The sequence below is a fragment of the Podarcis cretensis genome (assembly GCF_951804945.1).
Source record: "Podarcis cretensis genome assembly, chromosome: 4".
Lineage (NCBI taxonomy): Eukaryota > Metazoa > Chordata > Lepidosauria > Squamata > Lacertidae > Podarcis > Podarcis cretensis.
The window spans coordinates 96,533,715-96,561,167 of record NC_137173.1 but is presented as its reverse complement, the minus strand read 5'-3'; the positions used below and the strand labels follow the sequence as shown (position 1 = coordinate 96,561,167).

The 27,453-nt window shown below is 43.0% G+C and overlaps 1 protein-coding gene and 1 long non-coding RNA gene across 16 annotated transcripts in view; one reads left to right on the top strand and one right to left on the bottom strand.

Moving 5' to 3' along the window:
* Nucleotides 1-27,453, top strand: part of LOC307214462 — a 240,621-nt gene that overhangs the window by 203,564 nt on the left and 9,604 nt on the right. The window lies entirely within an intron of this gene.
* Nucleotides 13,493-27,453, bottom strand: part of MBNL2 (muscleblind like splicing regulator 2) — a 79,286-nt gene continuing 65,325 nt past the window's right edge. For all 15 annotated transcript variants that reach the window (XM_079972907.1, XM_079972912.1, XM_079972913.1 and 12 more), the window contains one exon: nucleotides 13,493-17,969. In XM_079972907.1, the coding sequence (XP_079829033.1) occupies nucleotides 17,955-17,969 (15 nt within the window). In that variant the 3' untranslated portion in view covers nucleotides 13,493-17,954. The remainder of the gene's footprint in view (nucleotides 17,970-27,453) is intronic.

The window sequence follows — 27,453 nt, the reverse complement described above, 5'->3', positions numbered from 1 at the left end:
ATGAAATAAGATGGCATGTTACCATACTCAGTTGAAACAACTACATACAGGCACATTTGATTTCTCTAAAATAACATTTCAAAATAGTTTATGGGAAAGTATGGATCCAATATATTCTCTTTATCAGATTATTCTCACCTAAGTATCATACTTAACTTTAGCTGAGAGTGGAAAGAGGAAAAGCTAAATTCCACCGAAAACAAATTTGTTTATAACTGAAAGTGTCTAATTTTAAAAGTTTATTACAATACTAGGGGCTGCACCCTTGCTTGCTTTTATTACCCAATGCCTCTGAGCCACCCCCCCACAACCTCCCCGCCACACTAACCTCTTAGACCAGGTAACCTTTTTGGCTACCCTGCAGGCCAACTTTGACAGTTGGGTGGGAAAACCCACCTGTCAATCATATGATTTACTTATAATTACATTGATATCCCATCTTTCCTCCAAAGAGCTCAAGGTGGCCCACATGGTTCTCCCTCTCCCCATTTTATCTTCACAACAACCCTGTGAGGTAGATTAGACCAAGACACAGTAACTGCCCAAGGTCCCCTAGTCAGCATCATGGGAGAGGGGGAATTTGAACCCTGGTCTCCCAGCTCAAAGGCCAACATCCTAACTCAGTAGTCACCAACCATTTGGACCCGTGGGCACCACAACCCTTTATGTTGACTCTGATAGAATCCCTTTTGAGCCTGATTTCAGCAGGGAACCCTGTGAGCACCAGAGAAGGTCTGTGTGGGCACATGTGCACCCGAAGCTGCCATATTGGTGACCCATGTTTTAACTACTGCGTTGAAAGTGCTAGTCCTCTGCATCAAAAGCAGGGGGAGTAAGGTGGAAGCAGCACCTTTTCTCTAGGCTTCAAGGATGCTTTATGCTTTTAATTTGTTCTCTGGCCCCTTCAATGGCAACTTAATAGATGAGTCGAGAGGCCTTTGCCATGAGACAAGGGGGGAAACAGAAGTAAAGAGAAATGATTATTCCTTAACAGTATGCAATTGCTCACCCCAGAGGCCATTTTGAACCAGAGACATGCCACCTCCTTACCCAAATAGCTAAATTCTCTCTGGTCTCACAACCATTCCTGATCATTTCCTCACCTCATCGGAGCCAATCTTATCCATATCCAGGGCATTGGGTCAGTAAAAAAAGAAAGAAAAAAGGATGCTATTCTTCCAGTCCAGGGCATCCTCTTTACCCTTTCAACAGCATGAGCAACTTGCGGAGAGTGCAGGAAGGAATTGGACCCACTGAGAATGTGGCTGTGAAAGGTGTTCATGCTTGACTCAGAAAGAACAGGAGGCAAATAAAAGATTTTGAGGAGTATCACTGAATTGTATGGCTTATGAGAGAAGCAGTGTTAGAAAGTCAGATATATCAGCTAGGTGCCAAATGGCTCCTTAAACCAGGCTTACAGTCGCCAAAACGGCATGACTAGTTGCCATTTTTGGGCCAGAAGGCTCAGAAGTCATATTTTTCAATACATCTCTTTGGTTCCTGAAATTCATTCTGATTGTACAGAAAGTATTGTACAGGATGTGCTGCTAGTTTGTGAAAACAGTCGAGATCCAAGGATCCGCAGGCATGCAACACCAGAAGATGGAGATACCAGGCACCATCCAGGTGCCAGAGCATCCTCACTTGGTTGATTTGATTGACATCCTTTGCCCCTTTAAAATGTTTTGGAAGGGTATTGGGTTTTTGTTTTTATTTTGGCTTTGTACTTTGTGGTTTTATATTCTGATTTTATCCTGAGACTTGCGGGTTTAGGGTGGTATATAAATTCTGTTAATAATAAGAATAAGAATAATTCACTTGTTGCAAGTCATCCAACGGGATTGTGTCGCAATGGGGGACATGCCACTGTTACTTAGCAACCTTGCAGAACAATGTGCATTGTTCCTCTTAATATTAGGGTTTTGTTTTTTACAAAATAGCTTTCAGTGAATTAAGCTTTTCTTTATTCATATTTATTTGTTAGAATTCTAGACCACCCTTTACCCAGTGGATCCCATTGTAGCGTTCAATCATTTTCTTTAAAAAAAAATGCAATGTAATAATATCCTTCAAACAAAAATAAGACTGAAAGGCAACAAAAATACAAAACTATTGAAGCAGAAGCGACTACACAAAATACCAGGGCAAAAAAGCATTTTGTACTCTTATACACAGGTTGTATATCCACCAGAACTGTTAGGTATTCCATATTTGTTTTACTAAATACATGTGTTTCTCCTCCCTGAAGAATTCTGGGAGTTATATTTGTCAGAGTGCTGAGAACACTGCTACATGTTTCCGTTTTCCCTTCACAGAATTGTATTTCCTAGGATACTCTGATATAAGGAAATCACTCTTAAATCAGTTAAAATCTGCAGTGATGAGCCCAGGGATTGAAATCTCTGCTCAAATGTCCTAATAAAAAAGGTGAGAGTACCCTGAATAATTATTTCTTCCCATTCAACATACAAATTGTTATTTGGGACTCCAACTTCCCTTGTTTATTTTATTTTTTCAAAAGTAGGTTGGCTTTTTACTTTACCAAAAGTAATGTGTGGTGGCTAATATTAGTCATACTCTGAGTGGACTCATTGAAATCAGTGTGGGTCTACTCTGAATATGACTACCACTAGGTATCATCTTGTTTTCATTTGCTTAGGGCAAAGCTCCCAGTTTGGTGCTTCTCCTGAGGTATTGCACACTGTGGTAAAAAGGAAGTCTATCACCTTGCCTCATTTACTGATTAATGCGAAATATAAAGCAAGCAAGCAACTATTTTTCCTGTATAAGCTAACTCTCCATTTCCATTGCCCTTTCCTAAAATTCTTTTTACTGTGAGAAATGACCACTAGATTCATGTGTACAGACAATTTTCTGTTACAGACATTAAAAACTAGCAATGCAACCATGTGGATGACGCATATTTTGATCCTACCCTCACCTCTCTCCTGCTGCTGAATGGAATTCTGTGTTTTTTCAGTGACAGAATCGATATAGATTCCATAGGCATTCAAATCAGCACGAGGCAGACTTTTAAGTGGATTTTTCTGGGTCAGAATCAAAGTCTCAACGCTGCTATCACAGCAGCAGAATATGTTCAAATTGACCACATGATGTTCTTTCTTCTTAAGTACTGTAGATTTAAGCACTGCCACTTACTGTATACTTTCAGTATGTTGAGTGTTTAGTAGTAGCTCCTTAAGATGTCGTGAGTCATCTCCCCTGCTCTTCTTTGGAAACGCACATAGAGATTTTGCTGCTTGACAACAGCATAATTTAAAACATTTGGACTGAGAGAAAATCTACTTTTTTAAAAAAAAGCTCTTTAGAAGCATTGTATAACCATTTTTTGAAAACATTTTAGCTCATAAGAGCTTATAGCTCAGTTGTTGCTTTTTAAAATAGTTTAATGCAAAGACATCGCTTCGTAACAGACCCTCAACCATAACTACATCTGGTGGGGAATCCATTTTCAATCTTCCACACAAAGACAATGCTGTGCAATTTTTAAAAACATGCACTGTCACTCATTTCCCATTATCCATCAGTAGATTGTCAATCAGTAGATTGTAACTGAAAAGCTCTGCTTTCTCAGTGTCTCTATGAAAATGGGTTTAGTTCATTTGGGAGTTGGGGAATCAATTGATTATGGCCTCAATTGTTTTTTTCTCTTGTATTGGAATGTCTGGCAGTGGCACACCGAAATGGATCAAATCATATAGAAATCTTTGGAATCTTTTTACTGCTGCTATTATGAATGTATTGTACTAAGGACTAAGGCCACCACTGTTTCCTTTGCTTACCAACTCTGCTTACCCTCCCCTTGCAAACCACCACAATCTCTTTACACCTCACCAGCCCCTTCCCTTTACACCCCATCATCACCCCCTTACTCCTTGCATTCGAGGAGAATGGTTGCAGTTTCAGACCCTCCAAGCATCCCTATTTTCCAGGGTCTTCCCTGATTTAGAGAAGCCGTCCCAGTTTCTGATTTGATCCTGGAATGTCCCACTTTTGCTTAGGAGGTCCCTATTTTCAATGGAGAAATGTTGGAGGGTATGGAGTTATCCAACCCCAAGCCATCTGAAGGCAGTCATGTATAGGGAAGGTTTTTTTTTAATGTTAAATATTTTATTATGTTTTTATATACATTGGAAGCTGCCTGGAGTGGCTGGAGCAACCCAGTAAGATTTGTGGGGTATAAATACACTGGTGCCTCGCAAGATGAAAAGAATCCGTTCCATGAGTCTCTTCGTCTTGCGGTTTTTTCGTCTTGCGAAGCAAGCCCATTAGCGGATTAGCGCTATTAGCAGCTTAGCGGATCAGCTGATAAGCGGCTTAGCGGCTTAGAAAAAGGGGGCGGGGGAAAAAACCCGCAGGAACTTGCAAGACATTTTCGTCTTGCGAAGCAAGCCCATAGGAAATTCGTTTTGCGAAGCACCTCCAAAATGGAAAACCCTTTCGTCTAGCGGGTTTTCCGTCTTGTGAGGCGTTCGTCTTGCGGGGCACCACTGTAGTAAAAATATTATTATGGAATGGGATGTCCCTATTTTCATCAGAGAAAAGTTGGAGGGTATGCAGTTTGAGGAAGCTGTAAGGGGGGCATGAGCTGTAAGAGGGTTTGGCAAGGTTAACGGAAGTCTGGGTTTAGCAGCAGGCTCACTTGGGCCATCCACTATCCGCACTACACATCTGTGCTGCCTGCTCACCAGTCCATCTTGACTGCTTACCTGGACTGCCAGCATGCCTGCCTGTTTACCTGGGCAACCTGCTTGCCCCTTTCTACATCCTCCCCACTCCTCACCATCCAGTGTTGCTTTTCTGTTATGCTGTAGTTTGTAGCACCACCTGTTGGCAGCCCCGCAAACTGCAGCCTGACAACATCCCTACAGTTTTATTAAATATTGCTTTCTATTTTATATGGATTAGAATGGTTTTAAATGCTGTAAGACACTGTGGGAAGATAATTGTGCTGTGAATAGTTGTTCATACATTTATTAAAGAAAACCATCCATTGTAGCTTTCATTTGATGCATTAAAAGTGGGTGGGGTTTTATTAAAATTTACAGCCTGCCTTCTCACAAGCTCTCAGTAATAAGTTTTACTTGGAAGGGTTGAGGGAGCAAAATATGTTAAATGAGAATTCTTGGAAGCATAGATCATTGGTCCATCTAGATTAGTATTTTCGACAGTGACTGCCTTCAGCTCTCCAGGGTTTCAGGCATGGGTCCTTTTCACAGTTTGAACCAGGGACTGTTTGCATGTAAAACATGTACTGAACTCAAGCATAGAGCTGCTAAAAACATAGCAGCAGGGAAGTGCTGTTGAGATATTAAGCTTGACTAGGAAATATCCAGCTGTGTAAAAGGCACGGTGCTTCCTGCACTGATGCTGTCCCCAACACCCCCTTTTGTTTCAGCCCTACGTTCTCTGTTCTTAGAATCATAGAATTGTAGAGTTGGAAGAGTCATCCAGTCCAAACCCCTGCAATGCAGGAAATTCAGCTAAAGCATCCATGATAGATGGCCATCCAACCTCTGCTGAGAAATCTCCAAGGAAGGAGAGTCCACAACCTCGCAAGGGAGACTGTTCCACTGTTGAACAGCTCTTACTTTCAGAAAGTTCTTCCTCATGTTTAGTCGGAATATCCTTTCTTGGAGCTTGAAGCCATTGGTTCGAGTCCTAACTTGCAGAGCAGGAGAAAATAAGCTTGCTCCATCTTTCATGTGACAGCCCTTGAGGTATTTGAAGATGGCTATCCTATCTCTTCTCAGTCTCTTCGAGGCTAAACATATCCAGCTCCTTCAACCGTTCCTCATAAGGCCTTCTTGACCTTCCCATGTTGAGTAGGACCCACTGTGCAATTGGAAACCCTGATAAAGTAGCATCTCTAGTTGTGCAGAGGTGTTCAAATGAAAATGGACAGAACCCCCCTTCAGACCTTTGATCAGGAAGGCTAAAGACACGTGTGGGGAGATGTGGGCATGGGCTTGGTGTATGCAGCCACAGGCCTAGTTATTAGATCTCTGTCCACACACATTCTAATACTGGTCTTGCCCCATATCGACTGCAAACAATGCCTTCTGCAATATCTAAATGAAATTTCAGTGGCTTGGCTAAAGGATGAGGGAGTACAGATTGGCTTCTCATCTTAGAAGCTTTGCAATGTATGTCTCCATCTGTTTTGATAAAAAAAAGGCAGTAAAATAAGTTCCATCTTGATGCTTTCAGATCTCTCAATTGTGCATAAAGTAATTGATTTTAGAACTTTGGCTCCCTTATGTTTGGTACAAAAAATGAGGCCAATTTTCTAAGATGTCTAGGAGGTGTATGGTATTTAGAAGTAACAGATGAATAGCTCTGCCAGGCTCCTTTATTTAAAGAGCTATAATTATATAGGAGCAAAAATTTTGATTTGAAAGCAGCTCAAAATGATGATTAACCTCAAAAAGCATAGCACAGTTGCTACCTTGGCCAAACCCTGGAGGCTGGTCAAAATGTTATTACTGTTTTCTTCTGTTATTTGGTCTTCTTCCCAGAACTACGTAGGACAGTTTTTATGTTGGCACGTTCTGTTTCCGTGTTGTTCCATCATACTTTCCCCTCAATATTTTCTGTGAATTAGTAAATGAATACTATTGATGGTGGGTTGTTTGGAGGTTGTTTTTTTTGCTCCTGGTGAGTTTGCAAATTATTTTGTGTTCCGTAATCAGTTTTAATCTCCAGTTAATCAGTAATGGAGAGTATTGATCATGCTAGCATACCCCAGGAAATCTAACCCATTTTGAAACATAAAGTTAACCACGTCAGCTTTACCATTGGCATCAGAGTGCCACAGGAAAGAGCTGGGAACCTGGGCTGCATTGCCAACTGCCAGGGATCAGAAGAGACTGGCACAAATACCAACATGGCCCTCATTTTATGTTGTACATTTGTGTGTAGATTAATTGTAAGCTGCATATTGGGAGCCAACGTCAGCTGAAGTGTGGGGGTGGCATAAATATAAGCCACAACATTTTGAGGTGAACAGGATACAGGGAGGCAGGAAAAACAGGCAAGCTGAAGGCAACCTTGTCCATGCTGATTAACCCATCTGATGGGAAAAAGGGTGCAATCAGGGTGGCTGTCTGTGGAGCTCCTCTGCTCATGCTGGGTGCCTTCTGGGTCAAGCTGAGGAGCTGTGGCGATGGCTGCTCCCAATCTGTTCCATGGTTTGGCAATGCCACTGCAAGCTCCTCTTCTCAAGCTGCATGCTTCCCTGCTAAAAAAAGGGATAGCCGAGGCAATGATTGTTTCCTCGTAGCCACCTCTAAAGAATCTCTTATGGGCCCCTCCAGACTCTGTTCTGCAACGTGACATTGTTCCAATAATAGTTCCTTAGTGGTGGATTTACATTGCTTTATTCTATTTTTATTATTATTATTGCATTTGTATCATACCCTTTTATCCAAGGAGCTCATTTAATTCCCTCTTCCTCATTTAATTCCCACAAAAGCCCTGTGGGGTAGTTTCGGATGAAAGGCAGTGGGTGGCCCAAGGTCACTCAGTTGCTTTGCAATGCTTACTCAATATCACCACGTTATTAGTATGGGATATATCTAATCTCATATAACAAAAATGCTTAACTAACTAACTAATGCATGAAGGGGTTAAGACCATAGAGTAAGCTGTCCTGCCTGACTTAGCTAGATCATACCCCCTAACCTTGGGAGGAAGAGCTAGCAAACCTTTTGTTCTCCCACTTTCCACTATTCTTTTTTACCATGTGACACCCACCAGTAAGGATAACGAAGCTGGATGCTCCAAGCCACCTTTCTGTGTCTATACATATAATTTAGAAGCATTTACCATTTTGAAACTAAGTTGTACTGCCTGTCTTTTCTTTCTGCTGTATGGAAAAGTACATGAATCTACTCTTTGCAGAGTTTGTAAGTAAAACATTTTTAACTTGTCAAACGTGGTCTCTTTCTATGCTAAGGGAAGTGGGGAGCTTTGGAGGCAACATAGAAGGGAATATTTTAAAGGTCTAACAGCCTATGTTTCTACGCTTTATTTTGCTATTTTAAATATCTGCTGGGGCTCTCTAACCAAAAAATAGCGTATTTTTCACTCTATAGGACGCACTTTTCCCCCTCCAAAAATGAAGGGGAAATGTGTGTGCATCCTATGGAGCGAATGCAGGTTTTCGCTGAAGCCTGGAGAGCGTGAGGGGTCGATGCGCACTGACCCCTCTCACTCTCAGGCTTCAGGAAGCTATCCGCAAGCCTTTGGAGCGCAGCGGGAGTGCCTGCGGGCTCCCAAGGCTTGCGGACAGCAGCCTGCAGCCCGAAACCCGGGGAGTGCAGGGGAGGGCACCCCGAGCTTCGGGCAGATGTCCGCAAGCCTTCGGAGCGCAGCGGGAGTTCCCGCCGGGCTCCCAAGGCTTGCAGATGGCAGCCTGCAGGCTTTTTAGGGAGGTGGGGGAATTCCCTCCCCTCCTAGAAAAGCCAATAGAAGCCGCACAGCCCCTTTAAAGAGCCCGTGGCTTCTGCAGGCTTTTCAGGGAGGTGGGGGAATTCCCCCATCTCCTAGAAAAGCCAGTAGAAGCCGTGCAGCCCCTTTAAAGAGTGTGCGTCTTCTGCGGGAGGTGGGGAATACTCCCAGAGCTTGTCAGGGCTGGTGGGGAAAGCCCGGGCTTCCCCCGCCAGCCTTGATAAAGCTCCTGAGCAGTTCTGGGGTAGCCCGTGAAGCCTCCGCAGGGCAGCAGCGAGCCTTCATCCCGCTGCCCTGCGGAGGCGCTCTTGGGGGCTTTTACCCTAGGATGGAGAAGGGCAGCTCATCACTGACTGGCTGCCCTTCTCCCTCCTCGGGGAAAAGCCCCCAAGAGCCACACACACACTCCACTCGTCTCATGAAAGGGAGAGCTGAGCAGAGCCTGGGATGCATGCAGGCTCTGCTCAGCGCTCCCTTTAAAGAATATTTTTTTTTCTTGAATTCCCCCCCTAAAAATTAGGTGCACCCTATAGTCCGGTGCACCCTATGGAATGAAAAATACGGTACTTGCCTCAAATTTGGATCTAGGCACCCAGGACATTCTCCTTTTATTGTATCAATTTTTTCCATTTAACCAAAATATTAAAAACCAAAAATTGCCATCTGGAGGGGGGGCACTCTTGTGCTATAGTGCAACAAGCGTGAGACAAAAACAAACTCTTAACACTTGCAAAATATGGGATTTCAGTAGGAAGTTACAGGACACAAAACTCATTGGAAACGAAGCAGTATATCCACCATGAAACTTGCAGGAGCAAAGAGTGTTGAAAGTGAATACACAATAAACAGAATGTCTGGAGGGGCCCAGAGTGTTAATAGGAGCAAAGAGAAAGGGTAAACAAAGGGGGGTCCTCTTTAGTTTGACTTCTTTCTGTGCCACCACAATTCTCCGCCCATAGGACCTCCGTACTATTCAAAATGTAAGCACATTTCTTCAGGAAAGAACAGCGGCTGTGATCAGGATACTGCAAACTTCTGCACTGTTCTGAGACCTTGTGAAAACATTTTAGAAGTGTTTCTCTCCTGCCAGCGGCAAAACACGTTTACTGCCTTACATAAGCCTTTGACAAAATAGGGGTTTTTTACTTGTGTGAACCGGACCATAGAATTTGTGATGATGAAGTTCAGAAAGCTAATGAGAAACGAGGCTTAATTGCGATGTGGTGGGTTTGTCATCATCTTATGGCTAAGGGAGTGGGGGCGGAATCTCTTAATTCCTCCTATCATGTTCTGCATATAGGCTGACTATTTTAGAGGGGAATACAGAAATTCCAGAGACCTGCAGCAAAAGAGTTGGCTGATTAGTTTAAATTAATGTATGAAAGCCAACCCACCTTCACTGCTGCTTCTCACTTCTTGACCTCTTAAGCGTTGCCAGGTAACAGAGCTGCAGTGACTGGAAGCCAGAGTTAGCAGGCAAGTACGACAGCCATGCCAGGGTCTGGACAAATTCTGTATCGAGCCATCCTAGTTTCATGGTTCATATTGCGCCCCTCCTGATGCTTCATTTATAGCACTAGTACTGTATGTTCCAGGGTGGTCACACTTTTTCTGTCCACACCAGTGACAGAATGCATTCAGATTGCATTGTCTCCTTCCACCAACCAGTAAACGATCATGTTATGAGCATGCACACAGGTCACCAATTACCCTTGTGTGTGTGTGTGTGTGTGTGTTTGGTATATAACTCCTGGTATTCCAAAATTAGGTGGCAGGAACTACTTGAGTTCACTGTGTCGGTGAGCTGTCCACACATTTGAGAGACTGCAGTGACAGGCTTCTGTCAAGAGATGCATAGAAATGCCATGAAACCGAAGTCACTTAACATTCCCTGCCCCCACCACACACAAAAGTGGGAAAGCGTGCAAAACTTTGCACACCATGAAAATATTGCGGAACCGTATTTCAGAAATGTTGGGATTTGTGTGACAGAAGAAAAAGTGATTTGAAGGCATTATTGCAGAATAGCAATGGAATGATAATAGCTTCTATTGCTAGAAGATGCAGATGATCGACAGTGGATTCTCCTACAATAGTACTGGTATATATCATCTGAGGCATCTAGATATTACAGGTAATACAGGGCCAGACAGGTCACTTGCCTCATACAGAACAATAGTGCAATGTTCTTAAAACTAAATAGAAGACAAAGAGATTTAGCAACTCAACCCATTTCACAGTATTTTTCTGACACTGCAGTAATTTTTAAATAAGTAGCCCTCACCGTAATTAAAACGCCTCTTGCTACAGCTTTCATGGCTGGCACAAGTTTAGATTTAGCCAAATGGATGATTAGAGCTGTGACATTTGATTCATTTTAATGGATTTTTCTACATGAGCTGTTAGTTCTGGAGGGCGAAATATTTATTCATTGAGCACCATCCACAGGCAGAGATACACACACACACACACACACACACACACACGGAAGACAGGGAAGTGTGCAGTAGTTTCCATTGCTTATACTTAACCTTACACCATCCTATAATCAAAAGTTATTCCTATGGAGTTAAATGGGGCTTACTATTTAGTAAGTGGCAGCCTTAGACTAGGGCATTGGGGCTGGGATTGTGCTAGCAGAATATGGGAAAATATATTTTGAGGAGCTATCTGAAATGAGAGAGGCGACTTTACTTAGAGGTATTCTGCAAGACAGCTCCAGCAGTATATGACATTAGGAGAGAAAGGATGGAATTGTTTGAGGGTGCAGAAGTCTTTGGATGGCTGAGTGGAACTGGAAGGTCACAGGCCAAGCATGTGCTGGCATAGAAGATCAGGGGCCCACCTGGTCCAGTATAACTTGCTGTCAGTGCCCAATCAGATTCCTACTGGAAGCACACAAGCAGGACATGAGCACTATAGCACTGCTTCTGTTAATGGAGGAAATATTACTGGTGCACTTCCCCCCATCTGTTATGGAACTCCCATAGAACATTTGGTTGTTCTCCACTTTGGCCACATTTAAGCACAAAAGGTAGAAACCTTCCTATCTGCCCAGGCTTTTGGGATGCAAGCAACATTTTTTTTTTGACGAGTCTATAATTTTTGCTCTCCACTACTGTTGCCTTGTTCTGTTTTCATATTCAGATACATTTTACTGTGCGGTGCTGCTTACCTGCCATATTGTATTATTAATAATAATTTTTTTAAAAAAAATATTTATACCCCACTCTCCCTGGCCAGAGCTGGGCTCAGGGCAGCTAACACCAGTAAAATTACAGTAAAAAGAACGTAATAGGGGGGAAACGCCCAATTTAAAATACAGGTTAAAGTGCAGCCTCATTTTAATAGTAGCCCATAGAGCAAAACCATGGGGGGGGGGCATAAGGGTCAGACTGAGTCCAAAACAAAGGCCAGGCAGAACAGCTTTGTTTTGCAGGCCCTGCGGAAAGATGTCAAGTCCCGCAGGGCCCTAGTCTCTTGTGATAGGGAGTTCCACCACATCGGGGCCAGTCCTGAAAAGGCCCTGGCCCTAGTTGGGACCAATCTAAGCGACCTTGCGACTTGGGACCTCCAAAATGTTGTCATTTGTGGACCTTAATGTCCTTCGCGGGGCATACCAGGAGAGACGGTCCTGTAGGTAGCAGCTCCACACTCCCATTCTGAGGAAGAATGGGGTAAAACTGCAAGGAAAGAAAGGGTTTACCACCTTTAGGCTGAAGTTGTTAGGAATGGCTTTAGATCTGCAGCCTAGTAACGCAGAACGGAGACCTTGTATGTGTTTGTTTTTAAGGTGTGAGAGAGGGTCTCAAGGTGGTCTAATATCAAATCAAATTAAAAATTAAATATAGGTTCCCAGCTGTGCTGAAAAGATATAATTCCATGAATCATAGAATTGTAGAGTATTACAGAACTGTAGAAGGAGCAATCGCTGTGCAGGGATGAGTGTCTCTGCTTTCTGTTTCAAGCCTAGTTCTCAGCTAGGCTGTTCTCATGGCACAGCAAGTAGATGCTGTAGGTACGTTTGCTGGGTTCTAGAGCTCACCTTTACCAGTTGACTACAAGAGCAGTCATTTTTTGTCTGATCATCATTGAGAGGCCTCGGCACTTCCATGAAGTCAATCTAAGGGGAACTCTGGCTTCCCTTATTTCAGGCTCTCTGGTACAGAGAAAATCATCACCTGTAGGGCGTTTTGAGATAGCTTTTTGTCTGTGCCAAACGGAAAAGGGAAGGAAGTTCTGAATTTGTGAAAGAATGATTGTGCCAGCAGTGCAGATCTACCAGTCTGCTCTGACTAAAAAGCATTGCATGTGGATTGAGAATGCCAGGAGTGCCTGGCATAAACTCCTGTCTGATAAAAGCACCCTAAATTCCAGCATTTCTTCATACATTTATTGCCTATAGCTTTTCTAAACGCAAGGCTCGTTGATCCACTTTCCTTTGTTGGAATCGTTTTCTCAGTATGTCAAAACAATGAAATAACACTGAGGTGCCAAAATCATTTTAAAATGCTTCTTTTTATTTCCATGGTTGCACATTGGGTAATTAAATAATATTTCAACCAACTCATAAATGAGTATTTAAATCAGGCTCCTAAATAATTACAGTACATGGAATAAGAGAAGGGGTTTATTTAACTGTTAGCAAAGGATGCAGTGTAAATGTCACCATTGATCATTTTGTATGGGCAAATTAAGGTATTTTGGTGAAGTGCTCTTATAGAAAATACAGAGACGTCCCAAGACACTTGAAATTATGTCTTGGCTTCAGTACTTGCTGACTATATTGGCCCATTTCATGGTTGCTTCAAAGGAGTATTGAAAACAACAACAACAACAAACCAATGTAAGGTCGATTTACCATCGTTAGACATTCTTTTCCAAAATATAAATGAAGTTTTGGCAAATAATATTTATACAGAAAAATAGGTTTAGATCTTTCCAGATTCAATGTATTCTACAAAACTACTCTAAAATAAATAAAAAATTATGTTCTTGTATACTTTTTTTTTTTAAAAAAAAACGCTAGTTCTTTCTTTACTATGAGTACAGATTAAAAGCAGGAGGCACCGAGACTAAACAAAGTGCAGTTGAGAATGGGCAGAAGGAAACCAGGCTTGGGTATCATGTCACATTACATCTCAGCTTAAAACAAGCTGTGGTTTAATGTGAGATAGTGGGCGCTCCTCTTCCACTCCTACCACACTGTGGATCAAACAATGAGTCGGCCTTGTTGTGTTGTCTGAACCTGGGCTCATTGTCATTGCTCTCCAAACCAGCCAAGATCTGTTTTTAGCTTACCACTAGTGGTGTGTTGGGGGAGAAATGAACCACAAACCTGGGTTTGAATGACAAGACAAGGCAGATTCTGGCCTATTTTGTCCACAGGGTGGCAGCAGTGGAAAAGCAGCACTGAAAACCTTAGCAGCATGTGCTTGCAAACACACCATAATTTGCTTTAAACTATGGTTTAATGCATGGGTAGGCAAACTAAGGCCTGGGGGCCAGATCCGGCCCAATCGCCTTCTAAATCCAGCTCGCAGATGGTTCAGGAATCAGCGTGTTTTTACATGAGTAGAATGTGTCCTTTTATTTAAAATGCATCTCTGGGTTATTTGTGGGCATAGGAATTCATTCATCCCCCCCAATATAGTCTGGCCCCCCACAAGGTCTGAGGGACAGTGGACCAGCCTCCTGCTGAAAAAGTTTGCTGACTCCTGGTTTAATGTCATGTACCGACTGAGCCAGTGATTTTGCTGTCCTAGAGACAGGTATCTCTGAATGCATTTGCGTGACTTCTGCTCTCCTAGGTAGCCCTTGCTGAAAAGGACAGGGTTAGACCTCCTTTGCAGGTGAAAATGAGAAGTTCTTGTTGCTAGTTCTGCTGATGGGACGCATTCTGGTAGAAATGGGAAACAGGATTAGGCTTGTGTTGAGGGCTGAAGGTGAAAGCCAAAACAATAAAATGAGGCAAGCAACAAACAGTGGGACAAAGTCCTGTGTTTAGATGCCAAATGGCTGAAAGCAAGCATTAAAATGCATATCGCTTTAAGGGTTAGAACACTGGGTTGAGGCTGGAATGAACAGTATATGAAGACCAGCTGGGTGGCTGGAGCAGAGATAAAGGGGGAATCGGTTCTGGAGTGCAGGGCTGACATGAGGGCTGGCCCAAGACATTTTGGCAGCTGAGGTCAGCCACAAAATGGTGCCTTGCCCGCCCATCAGGGAAGAAGGGCTGTGTCAAGTTCTAGATTGGGAGCAAGGAGAGGAATATTTCGGGAGAGCATGAGACTCTTAATCATGGCTGTGTGTTCGAGCCCCACGCTGGGCAAAAGATTCCTGAATCGCTCGGGGTTGGAATAGATGACCCTCGTGGTCCTTCCAACTCTACAATTCTACATTGGGAGTAAGGGGTGAGGGAGTGAATATCTATATTGGGAATGGGGGGCGGGGAAGGGGCATGCGGGGAATCACATGGGGTTGGTTCAGAGCCCAAAACACTCCCTGCCATTTCATCCCTAGGGATGGGAGACTAGCAGAGCCTTCTACTCGATGACTTCTACAGTGGCACTGGAGGCGGGAGCTGCTCAGGAGGGGTAGATCCTGCCTCCAAAGCATATGTAGCAGCAGAGGCTGGCAACAAATTCCGTGGAGGCTGGATCTTGCCTCGCCTCAGGGCTGGGACAGCCCTGGCTGGCACAGTATGTAAGGAGCAGGATTTTTAAAAGTTGCAAGTGAGAACGTGCCAGGGGCGAATGGATTAATATATGTTGTTAATAATAAAATTATAAATTACTTCAGAGCCAGAGGCTGTTGAAGCAGTGTAGACCAAAGCAAAATGGGGTGATGCAACAGACTCGGAAAACAATGCAGGTTGAAAGCTTAGTCAGGGGTCCTGGACGGCATTTGGGGAGTGGTTTGTGTGGGTCTCCTTCTAGCTGCCGCTGGTTTCTCTGCCTGTGCAACCTCTGTGACTCATGCTCTTAAAACTGTGATTCTCAAACCACTTAGTCCAGCCTAGCCCCATTGAGACAACACAGCTATTTTGGAGCCAGTGGATTGTGGTTTGACATAAATATTTTTAGAAATGTAGAAACAGAACAAACTTATATGTCAATACAGTGGAACTCTCTTTTTTAAAAAATAGGATCTCTCTTTTTCTCTTGGTTCAGGAGGAAATAAAGATAATGACGTTTGATCATTAATGAATAGAACATAACATTGCAGTGATCCTAAGAAAATAATTGTTTAAACATAATGTCCGATAAAACGTTCTTTCTACAGTTTAAATATTTAAACAACATACATAAATTGCCATTTAGTATTGTCCAATAAACTATCAAATGTTTAAATGCAATTTTTTAAAAAAAAGAAAGAACCCAAACTACAGATGTAGGTAAACGGCCATATTCTCAACCTAGGTTAAACATCTGAGAAAATTTACAAGTAAAGATAAAAGAAATACATATTCCTCACAAATTAAAACTAATGCAAGATTACAAACACTATGTTTACCATCAGATTTTGGGTTCTTTGTCCGTCCCCCCTTCTTTTAGGTGATCGAAGCTATCATTTGAATATAAACAGATATTAGACATTTGAAAAGCAAGATTAACACTGAAAAATAATTTCATTAACAAAAAAATCAATTAGTGCTTCTGGTCTTTCTGAGTAGGCAGTGCCGCCAGAGCTAAGTAGCTTAGAATCAATCTGAAAAGTCTAAGTTAAAATACTGCAATCATTTATAATGTTCACATGGAAAAAAACAGATGTTTCAAACAATTATACATATTTCCATAGAACAGCTGCTTTTTTGTTTTATAAACAATAATTTAAAAACTATGTACTTGTCTGATATATGTGCAACATATAAAATGTGAAATGTGACATATTTGGTACAACAGTGTAGGAAACAAATCTTAAAAACAAACCTCCTACATTAATCAAATGTATATAATTACCTTGTAAATCAACACAGTTTTTAAAAAAGTAAACATTAAAATCTGTTTTGTCCATATATATGTATGTGTATATATAATATGTATATAGCTGTATTAAAGATATCTTCATAGTTCTGTGACATAAAATAAGCTTTTAAAGAAAAAAAGGTTAAAAGAACTAGTTTCTTTCTCTGTGCTGTAATCCGGTTACAACTTCTTAAACCTGATTTTAAAAATACGGCAACAGTAACAATGAATTAAACTGAAGCTCTCTCTACATTTTGTTCAGTATTCTCCTAGTCATCTAGATTAAAGTCACTTATTAGTTTTTTCAATGACTCGGTTTCAATTATTCCGTTTTGAGTTAAATTAGAGTATCTTGCTATCTTTTCACCTATAGACCCATTTCTTTAATTGGGAAGAAGTTATTTCATAACAAGTTCTTATTTTTGGTAACCTGATTGCAAATCTGAAAGCTTAATCACTTGGTGTAAATTCAATTATAGACATCAGTGTCACATAGTTTCAAGTCTGATGTGGCAAAATTTAGGCACTTTTGCAAAGGCTTTATTTTAAAAAATATCCTCTCTCTTTGTAAAATAACATAGTCAAGACTTTGTTTGGGGTATGGAAACCATACTGTGCAAAGGTTTAATTTAGTTCTAGAATGCCACGATTCCAGTACAGCTTCTCTGCACCTGCCCAAAATCAGCTCGTGTGCATCTCCGCAATTTGTGCTTTGCCTTGGAGCTTTTAACGGGTGATGTTCAGGGATACAGGGTTCTGCTTTAACATCACCTCCTTTGCCTTGGCATCAACTGCCCTAGTAGAGAAGTGAGCTTTTTAAGAGAGTACAAAGTGGTCAAAGGGTTAAAAGTTAAGTCTGCAGTTGGTGAAGATTGGCCAAGATCCAAAGGGTGACTGGGGTGGGCACCCGAGGGCTTGCGCGTGCTTTGATCCCCCCCGCTTCCTTTGAGCAAGAGAACCCCCTTTGCTGTCTCACCTACAGCTTTGGGAACTCTCCACAATTTCCGAAGCAGTTTGCCCTGCGAAGTGGCCGGGGCCCACGTGGAGCTAGTTAGGTGGTTCTCTGGACCTTGGGCTTAGTGGCCAATGTAAATCATTTATTGCTAACATTGAAAGATTCATAAAGTTGTGAACCCTACAATAATATATGAATAGGACTACTTACATTAGCTATAATCATGGCGGTAAGACGATATTTCTAAGAAGTAAACGGTGCTGTATAAAACCTTGAAAAGTAAAATGTTACCCTTTTTTTAAGTCTTGAACCATCACAGCTGGCATCAGATAGTTAACTAGATTAGTTTGGAATATACTAAGCATACCATATTTAATATTCATTTTATGATATAGCAGCACTAGCTCTTTAGTGTTTTTTGTGATTTGTCCAGACGAACAAACTCTTTACTCAGCATGCAGTTTGTGGCAATTCTATTGAAGAGACAGGGTAGTATGTACAGTAACAATGCTTTGCTGTCCTCATCGAGGCCTCTTGGCATTCCATCCCATTCCTGTTGGCTATTTCAGGATTATCTGTTAGAAGAAAAGAAAAAACAGCAACAACATTGCTGGGTGCGCTATTCAATTCTGATGAAGCGACTATTCTCCCCCCACTTTTGCTTTTATGTTGCCTCAGAATGAAAGCACACAGACGATGCGCCTAATGTTCTTATGGACTAAACTTGCATAGTATGCGAGCCTTTTAAGAATAACGGTGCTCATTTGTTACAATGGTGTGTGCTCCCAATTATTTCCTGGACATGAAATACAGTTGTACCTTGGATCCCGAATGCCTTGCGAGTCGAATGTTTTGGCTCCCGAACACTGCTAATCCGGAAATGAGTGTTCCGGTTTGTGAACGTTCTTTGGAACCTGAACATCTGACGCAACTCCCGGTTGGCTGCAGGAGCTTCCTGAAGCGAATCGGAAGCCGTGCTTTGGTTTCCGAACGTTTTGGAAGTCGAACGGACTTCCAGAACGGATTCCGTTCGACTTCCGAGGTACCACTGTATAAGGAATCTCACCACTGTGCCCCCAGCTGTGCCCTGTGCCTTTGCCCTCTGTCTTGACAGATGTTGCTGAGAGCTGGGAACACTCCGGCTGCCATCTCTGAATGGCGCCACCCCAGCACCACGCTCAGTTGGGGTTCTGTGCCACATCATTATTTCTTCCACAGGCACCTTCCCCTATGCTGTTGCCTTTAGAACCAGAGACTAACCAGGAAAGGGAGATGTATCCAGGAATATTTGCCCAATATGTCACCTAGGACGCAGCTATACAGCTGCAAATAAAACATTGTAAGAGTGTTTTAAGTGCAATATACAATGTGACACTAGATGGTGATGGTGAGCCTTATGGAAAATTCAATGTAAGTGGAACCTCGGTTGTCGAACGCAATCTGTTCCGGAAGACCGTTCAGCTTCCGAAATGTTTGACAACTGAGGCGCAATGGGTGATTATCGAAGTGAATGGAGAAAGTTCAGAAATGCACCTCGGAAGCCGTTCGACTTCCAAGGCGCGTTCGAAAACGGAAGCATTTTTTTCTGGGTTGACGGCGTTCAGGTTCTGAAACATTCAGCTTCCGAGACGCTCAAAAAACAGGGTTCCACTGTATTTTTTTTTAAAAGCTAAAAAAACCCCCAAACCATTTTCAGAACTTTTTTTAAATGTGTGTGTGGATTCTACCCTAACCTGCTTAGTAGTAGTAAGAAACCAGAAAACCACAAATACTGAAAAGTAGTCTTTAATTAGGGAATGTACTTCAAGCTTGTGAACAGACGCTTTCAGGCTGAATAAAAGGGAAAACGCCTTCAGGTAATTGGGCAACCAAGAATTGGTGACTTTTTTCTTTCAGGGTCACAAATTATTAATTTAAGCACCATAAGGCTAATGAAATGGGCTAGTAATTTTTGTGGACTTATTTACAAGGCTGATTTATTATTAAAACTCAACTGCTTGAAGCCGGAGCTGCTTGCCTGGTGGGGCAGAGCTGCAGCAATAGCCTTCAGGCAACAGTGTTGCTGCCATTCAGCAATCCCTAATGGGCATCTCAGCAGGAACGCTGCATTGGCTCTGCCAGTGCCCCCACGCAGCCGCAACCATGCAGCTGCCCTTCTTGGAAAGTAGAAAAAGATGCTGCTGCCAGGAGACTCTTGCCGCAGCTCTGACCTACCAAGTGAGCTACTTGAAAATAAATTTCTCTTGGTAGATCCTTGAGGCCTCAACTCCCAAATTCTAGCACAGCCTCCCACTGGTGCAGAAGTTACATTCTGGGCCTCCGCATGTGTCAGTGAAATGCACGTTAAGTGGGGAACACCCTGAAGAGTCTTAGCGGCTTGCAAGGAGACACTACCTGGAACCTGAAGAGGATATCCTCTTTGAGCTCCGGGGAGGGCCTCCTTGCAGGCCGGAGGGGGAGCGGGGCTTTGTTGAGGCTGCTCAGCCTCCCCGCCTAGCAGCTGACATGTGGGGTAGCGCAGCAGCCGCTTCCCCGCACATCAGATGAGCATCTCAGCAAAGTCCCACTGACCCTCCAGCTCACGAGCAGACCCTCCCAGGGGAACAAAGAGGACGTCTTCTCTCTGGGGAGGGTTTTCATGTGAACCAAGAGGATTCTCCAGGGTGCTCCCCACGTCCCGGCACCAGATGTGTGCATGGTCACGTGCAAGTGGGGAGTTGCCTGTACAGAGTTTTCTAGTTAAAGTAGAAGATGTAAAATTTATATGCATGTGCACACCATAATTTAGCATGAGATGAACAAGTTGCAGTGAGCTTCGCTTCTGCTTCCGCTTTTGATTAACCACAGCTTGCCATGTAGTTTGGACCTACAATTATAGTAAGCATTAACTATGGTTTGTGTGAACAAGCCAGCATCGGTTAACTATGGTTTGAAGGTAAATATTATCATAGTTAATATTAAACCAGTTTGTCAGTCAGAATGACACAATTAGGATTAAGAAAAAGTGACAACTGCCAAATTACTTCTCCCTGATTCAACAGCATCTGGGGACCCAATGTTGAAGAAAACTGCTATGGGAAATGCAACCACTATGAAGATCTAATTGGGGACACTTTCGGATGTTCCTGGTTGATTTTTAAAGTTCAATGTACAGTTGTACCTTGGAAGTCGAACGGAATCCGTTCCGGATGTCCATTTGACTGCCAAAACGTCCGAAAACCAAAGTGTGGCTTCTGATTGGCTGCAGGAAGCTTCTGCAGCCAATTGGAAGCCCCATCGGACGTTCGGCTTCCAAAAGAACGTTCGAAAACCGGAACACTCGCTTCCAGGGTTTGATCGTTCAGGAGCCAAAACGTTTAGAGAACTAGGCTGTTCAAAAACCAAGGTACGACTGTATAAGGTTTGAATCCTATATCATCACCTGAGGACCATGAGACACTACACCAGCATGGAGCCTACAGTTCCAAAATATGCAGCTGCTACATTTTCCTACATAACTTTCAGAACATATTTCTGATAAAAGGTGGCATATTTATCAGAATGGTGGGTGTACTTCATGTTCTCAGGGCAAATGGATATATTCTGTATGATATACATGAACTATTAACTACAGTAAAATATTACCTCTGCCATACAGTCGAAAACTAAAATGCTAAAATACATTACTCAAAACTAGTACAAAAAGCTAAAATACTTTAGCCATTAGGAGGCTTATTTCAGCCACATAAAGAATCAACTCCTTTATCAATAAATAGTTGCTGGAGCCAGATATGAGACTATAAAAGACTAGTGAGAGACCAAGCTTAAACCACAGGGTGGACGATTCATCAAATAAGCTAATAATAATTTCAAGTAATTTTATCCAGCTTCCTGCAGATAGCTCTACAGAGTTTCATTTATTTATGGGAAACATATTTTTCAATCACAACACTATTCTAATAATATTAGAGTGAGAGTACAAGAATCTGAGGCCTTACACTAATCCACAGATGTCCCCTGCCATAGTTTCCTCCTCGCTGTAGCTGCTTCTATCATTTATTTATTCAAATATTATTTACTTTTAATTCTGTTTTTAAGATCAAGAAAACGGCTCCCAGAGCAGCTCACAAATCACTAAAAATTGACAGTCGCTGTCAGCAGCCTTACAATCTAAACAGACATGACGCAAAAGGGAAATGGATTGGGGGGAGGAAAAAATGAACTTGGGTTCAAGTTCATGGTTAAAAGTTGCTCTAATGACTAGCTGGGAATGGAGCAGGGCAGGAAATGGGGCAACACCCCCCCCCACAACTCTTCCTTTCCTCTGCTGCAACTAGGGGGGCAATTTAATCACAGGAAGCTGCTATGAAGCCAGATCCAAACCCCATTCAGCAGTGGGGCTGCTGCTGGAAGAGGGAAAACAGGCCTTAAAAATAATGTTCTCTGCTGAGTTGCCCAGTCCTGTGGCCAAGAGGAACAGGCCAAGTGCCATGCCTCTGGAACACCCATTTTGGGGAATTCGTAGCAGCCTTGGCTCAGCCCTGAAAGAGCCAGGATGACCACATTACACTGGTTGAGCTGGGGTTGGGAACTTAGCTCTGACTGCGTGGGGCGTCAACCAGCCAAGCCAGAGATCCACTGCATCCTAAGCTGCTCACCCCAGCAGATCTTGCCATGGGATTGCATCCTTCCACTGCTGTTATGTTATTTATGCCCCATACCTTTATTTATAACAAATACCTTTGGGGTTTGGCCGTGGTACAACAAGGGTGAGGTGCCGCTGTACTCTTCTGTATACTGCAGCACAAGCTAATGCTCACAACTGAATGCAAGAAAAATGACGACCTGCTAATCTCATTTAAATCAAAGGGCCAAAATAAAAAAAATTGGTGCATTCGGGGTCATTCCAGGACAGAGATGCTCTTTCCAAAGCTGTATCTGCCCCAGTGAGATCTATTTTGGGACTGCACACCATATTCTCTAATTCTTGGTCTACTTGAATGAACGGGACTCTCCAAATACATATATTTGCGTATTTTTTAAATTTTATAAATGAAAAACTGGCATGTCCTTTGGGAATGACAATCTAGGCACCTCTTTCACATCAACAGTTCACCTCTACCTGAGGTTACCTGCCCAAGGATCAAAGTGCATTACCTTAAGGGTTCATTTGCAAGAGATTTTGAAATTTCAAACAGTGTCACAACCTACTTTTCAGTGCCAGAGAATTTTTGCCTCTGGGAGAAGTACTTGAATGCTATAGCACAGTACAGGCATGCAAAACCCTTTTGGCTGCACAGGCCAGATCCTTAACAGGCCAAATTTGAAAGGGTTTAAATCCTGCTCGGGAAGGGGTTTGCATTGGAACCGCAGCTAAAAGGAAGGGGAAAACCCAAAGTTATAGCAAGGGGTTTCGTCCAGCTTAGCACTGGGTTTGGCCTCACAGCCTGCAAGCACAGGCAGGCATCAAAACAAGTCGGTCAGATCACTCAGGCTGTGCTTCTATTTTACTAGAACCTCAAGTCCCACCAGTCAGAATTAGGTGCAACACAGCGACTTGTCCCTGTGCACGTGAAATACACAGGGTGGCAGTCAATGCTAGTCCCACTCACAGCTGACTCACTGAATTTAATGGGCATGGCTAGCATAGCTTTATTAATTGCAGTGGGTTTACTCTCAGTTGGACTTCATTGAATACAACCCATACATGTTCCCTTGAGGCAAAGGGTGCCCCTGAACATGTGTTTAGCCAAGAAATTTGTTTTCAGGACTGGAACTGGGCTCATAGTCATAGTTCTCGTGGTTTCCCCTACATTTTATTCATTTCAGCAGCATACTTAAGGAAAGAAATAAAGTGCACTTCTGTTGCTATAGTTAAACAATCTTGATCTACTGCAAATCTTGCAAAGATCTACCACTAGAGATCCTGATCTATAAAGAATGTGTCTGTTCCTCCTGCTGCTACAGTGTGTGGGTTTCCATGATTAAAAAAACACACAACTGAAATATGGTGGCTGGCCGCGACTGGCGCAGTGGCCGCCTCAATCAGTTGAATACAATGAACAAGGCAGCGGCTCTACTAATTTAAATCGACCGGAGGAACAAGATGGTATAACTTAAATCAACTTAAGAAAAGGTATAGTTTGAAATGGTAGCAAATTCTGGTTTGGAAGCATATGCTGACTTATTCATCTGGCTATTATTTTTGATTGAATAAATAGAAAATAGAAATGACATCTCCCCATTATCATACCGCATAGCCAACTTCAATTTCTGTTTGCAAATGTCGATCTCACGATAAGGAAGCTGGCAGGTCCATTGCTCTGGCTCTCCCAATGCACTTTAGATTCCACCTCTCGTCCAACTGTTTCCATCCCAAAAAGTTCTTATAAGAACTCTGAGACTTTAAGAGTAGGTTCCTGTGTATGCTTGGGTCCCCTTTCCCCCTCAGTTTCTTCTTCCATTGGTGCCATGCCTCTTAGATTAAGGCACAGACTGTCCTCCTTTTATTATTAATCTGTAAGCTGCTCTGGGAACATTTTTGGCAGAATAGCAGGGCAAAATAGGTAAAGGTAAAGGGACCCCTGACCATTAGGTCCAGTCGTGACCGACTCTGGGGTTGCGGCGCTCATCTTGCTTTATTGGCTGAGGGAGCCGGCATACAGCTTCCGGGTCATGTGGCCAGCATGACTAAGCCGCTTCTGGCGAACCAGAGCAGCACACGGAAACGCTGTTTACCTTCCCGCCAGAGCAGTACCTATTTATCTACTTGCATTATGATGTGCTTTTGAACTGCTAGGTTGGCAGGAGCAGGGACCGAGCAACGGGAGCTCACCCCATCGCGGGGATTCAAACTGCCGACCTTCTGATCGGCAAGTCCTAGGCTCTGTGCTTTAACCCACAGCGCCACCTGCCATCCCTAGAAGGGCAAAATACATTGCATTAAAAAGTAATAAATATGTATTTATGTATTTACTGGAGTTCTCAAGCCCGGCAACCCAATTTCCTTCTCACTTTCATAATTAGCACAAAAAGAGTGGGAATAGAGAACATTTTCGGGAGGAGCCATAACTCATAACAGTACTCTCATTCCTTATCCCAAGCAACTGATGTTCAGAGCCAATACTGAAGGTAGGGCGTAGTCATAATGACTAGAAACCATTGATAGCCTTATCTTCTATGAATCTGTCCAATTCCCTTTTAAGGTGGACAAAGTTGGTGTCCCTCACTTCCTCTTGTTAGAACAAATCCCATAGTTCCAGCTATGCGCTGTATGAAGAAGTACTGCCTTTTGTCTGTCCCGAATCCTCCGACATTCAGCTTCAGCGACTGACCCCAGTTCAAGTCCTATGAAAGAGAAAGTCCATCCACTTTCTCCACCCCATGAATAATTTCATATGCCTCTATGACGTTTCCACTCACATGCCTTTCCCCTAAACCGAAAAGCCCCAAATGCTATAAGCTTTCCTTATAGGGGAGCTGCTCCAGCCCATTGACCCCATTGCTTGCCCCTTTCTGAACTTTCCCCAGCTGAACAGAGTCTTCCAAGTACAAAATATATCTGTATTGGCAGTTTTACATGCCGAAGGTCCCAGGTTCCATCCTTAGCAGAGTCTTTGCCCATGGAGGATGCTGTGCTGGCAAAGGAGAGCTGCTGGTGGTCACAACGGACAGACCTGAGCTAAATGAGCCAATGGCCTGAATAAGGCAGGTTCATCTGCTGCTATTTCTCCCTCCACCAATGTAAGCGTTTTTAAGAAGTCTTGTGATGACAGTCCTGGTCCAGCTCAGAAATCCCTCTATAAATTAGTTTCATTTCCACCATCAGTTTCATTTTCAACATTAACCAGGAGAAAACGTCCAGATTTTTAAAGCAACAAATTGCTCCTCAAACATTTTCTTGAATGTAAAATATGATTTTTATTGAAGGTACTAAAACAGCTTGGTCTGTTGAATTGAGAGGATACTGCATTCCAAAAAGTTAATGGTTTGAGGAAAGAATAATTTTGACTTCCTGATACACCCATCCGTCCCCACGTCCAACCAGAGTAATTCCTTCCCACCCTACATTTTGGAGCCATCGACATTTGGCTTCCTTCTGGCATAGTGCAATAAATGAGCAAATATCACCTGCGCAGAAGTGGTGTGAATGGAAGGAACAAAGTAGGACAAGGTACAGCGGTTGGCAAGAAACTGCTCAGATCATTGTTGCTACAGGTGGAATTGCCAAGTGGGACTGAACAGCTGACATGCTCAGATTTCAGGACACTGGCTTGAAGACAGCATAGGATACGAATAGCACAGCTGTGTGTGTGGTTAGCTCTTCTACCTTCCACTTCAGATAATTCATGGCACTGACTACCAGCCTTACATTGCATCAAGTCTATTGGTCCATCGGGTCAGTAGGGTGATAGGCGGCAGCTCTCCACTTGAGGGTTTTGGGCAGGAGTCTTCCAGCAGAAGCTGGAGATGCCAGGGACTGAACTTGGGACCTTCTGCTAAACATGTGCTACATCGTGGAGTTATTGCTGTTTCCCTAATATTTAACATTTGGCATAGCAACCAAAGAATTCAGAGTCTTCACCTGCATTACCACACTATAATCCTTATCACAACCCTGTAAGGCAGGTCAGCAGTATTATCCCCCAAAATGCTGATAGGGGATTGATGGTCCTGATGAAAGTGCATGGTATTTATTGAGAGGTACCAATTGTTGCGTGGGACGCAGGTGGCGCTGTGGGTTAAAGCCTCAGCGCCTAGGACTTGCCGATCGAAAGGTCGGCGGTTCGAATCCCTGCGGCGGGGTGCGCTCCCGCTGCTCGGTCCCAGCGCCTGCCAACCTAGCAGTTCGAAAGCACCTCCGGGTGCAAGTAGATAAATAGGGACCGCTTACCAGCGGGAAGGTAAACGGCGTTTCCGTGTGCGGCTCTGGCTCTGGCCAGAGCAGCGATGTCACGCTGGCCACGTGACCCGGAAGTGTCTCTGGACAGCGCTGGCCCCTGGCCTCTTAAGTGAGATGGGCGCACAACCCCAGAGTCTGTCAAGACTGGCCCGTACGGGCAGGGGTACCTTTACCTTTACCTACCAATTGTTGCATGATCTTCCATCGATAAATGACAGAAATAAGAAGGAATTTTGGCCACTTGTGAAAGGTTTTTGATTAGTCCTGAGATTTACAACTCACTTTTTACTAATTTTCTAGACATTTATCATAATAGAGTATGTGTGTGTATGTGTGTGTTTTACTGTTATGGACTGTTAAGAGGACAGTCTTTGGGTAACAATGTGTTTTAAGGAGGATTTTTAGTCTCTAGTTTTAATGTACAGCAATTCACATACTTGCCCAGAGTGACATACACTGTGAGCCTATACAGACAACAATATTGCCACACATCCTGCCACATTGGCTGCTGATGTGTGGCAGTGTTGATACAGATTGAAAGATACCATGGGCTGCTCTACATACTCAGTGATGTTTAGATGCACGCATCCTGCTTTGCAGAGGGTGGCACTAGATTACCCTCAGGGTCCCTTCCAACTCTACAATTCTATATATAATTGTGATCTATTAAGTCTCTCTTGAGTTTTGGGTTTTGGTTTTTTTTAAATTACTTTTTTCTTAAGAGACTATGAAGATGCCTTTTCAGAGTTCATATATTAAATGCTGAATAGGTCGCAGTCTACAAGTTGCAGAAAACTGAAATGGAAATTACGTTTAGTGGCTGAAAGTGCTGTGAATAGGATGCTAAACACTGATATTTGCAGGCAACAGAGCTTCCTTTTAATGAAATGGCTTTTTAAAGCAATCCTTTGCACGTGAGTGGCATAGCAGGTAAATATGATTATAAAGTACATTCTATAATCTAGATATCTTACAGAAACTCACAAGATTGCACTTACTGGAAACAATTTTTTCCTACAAGTTACATAAAAAAAATGAACTGAACAATTCTTATGTGTATGTGGTGCATTCTGGACAGTTTGCTCATCAAAGCCATCACTGTGTTCTTCAGAAGGCATTTGCATGCTCTAAGTTAAAATGTTAACCCTTAACTCTCCACTACTGCTTGCTGAATTTAT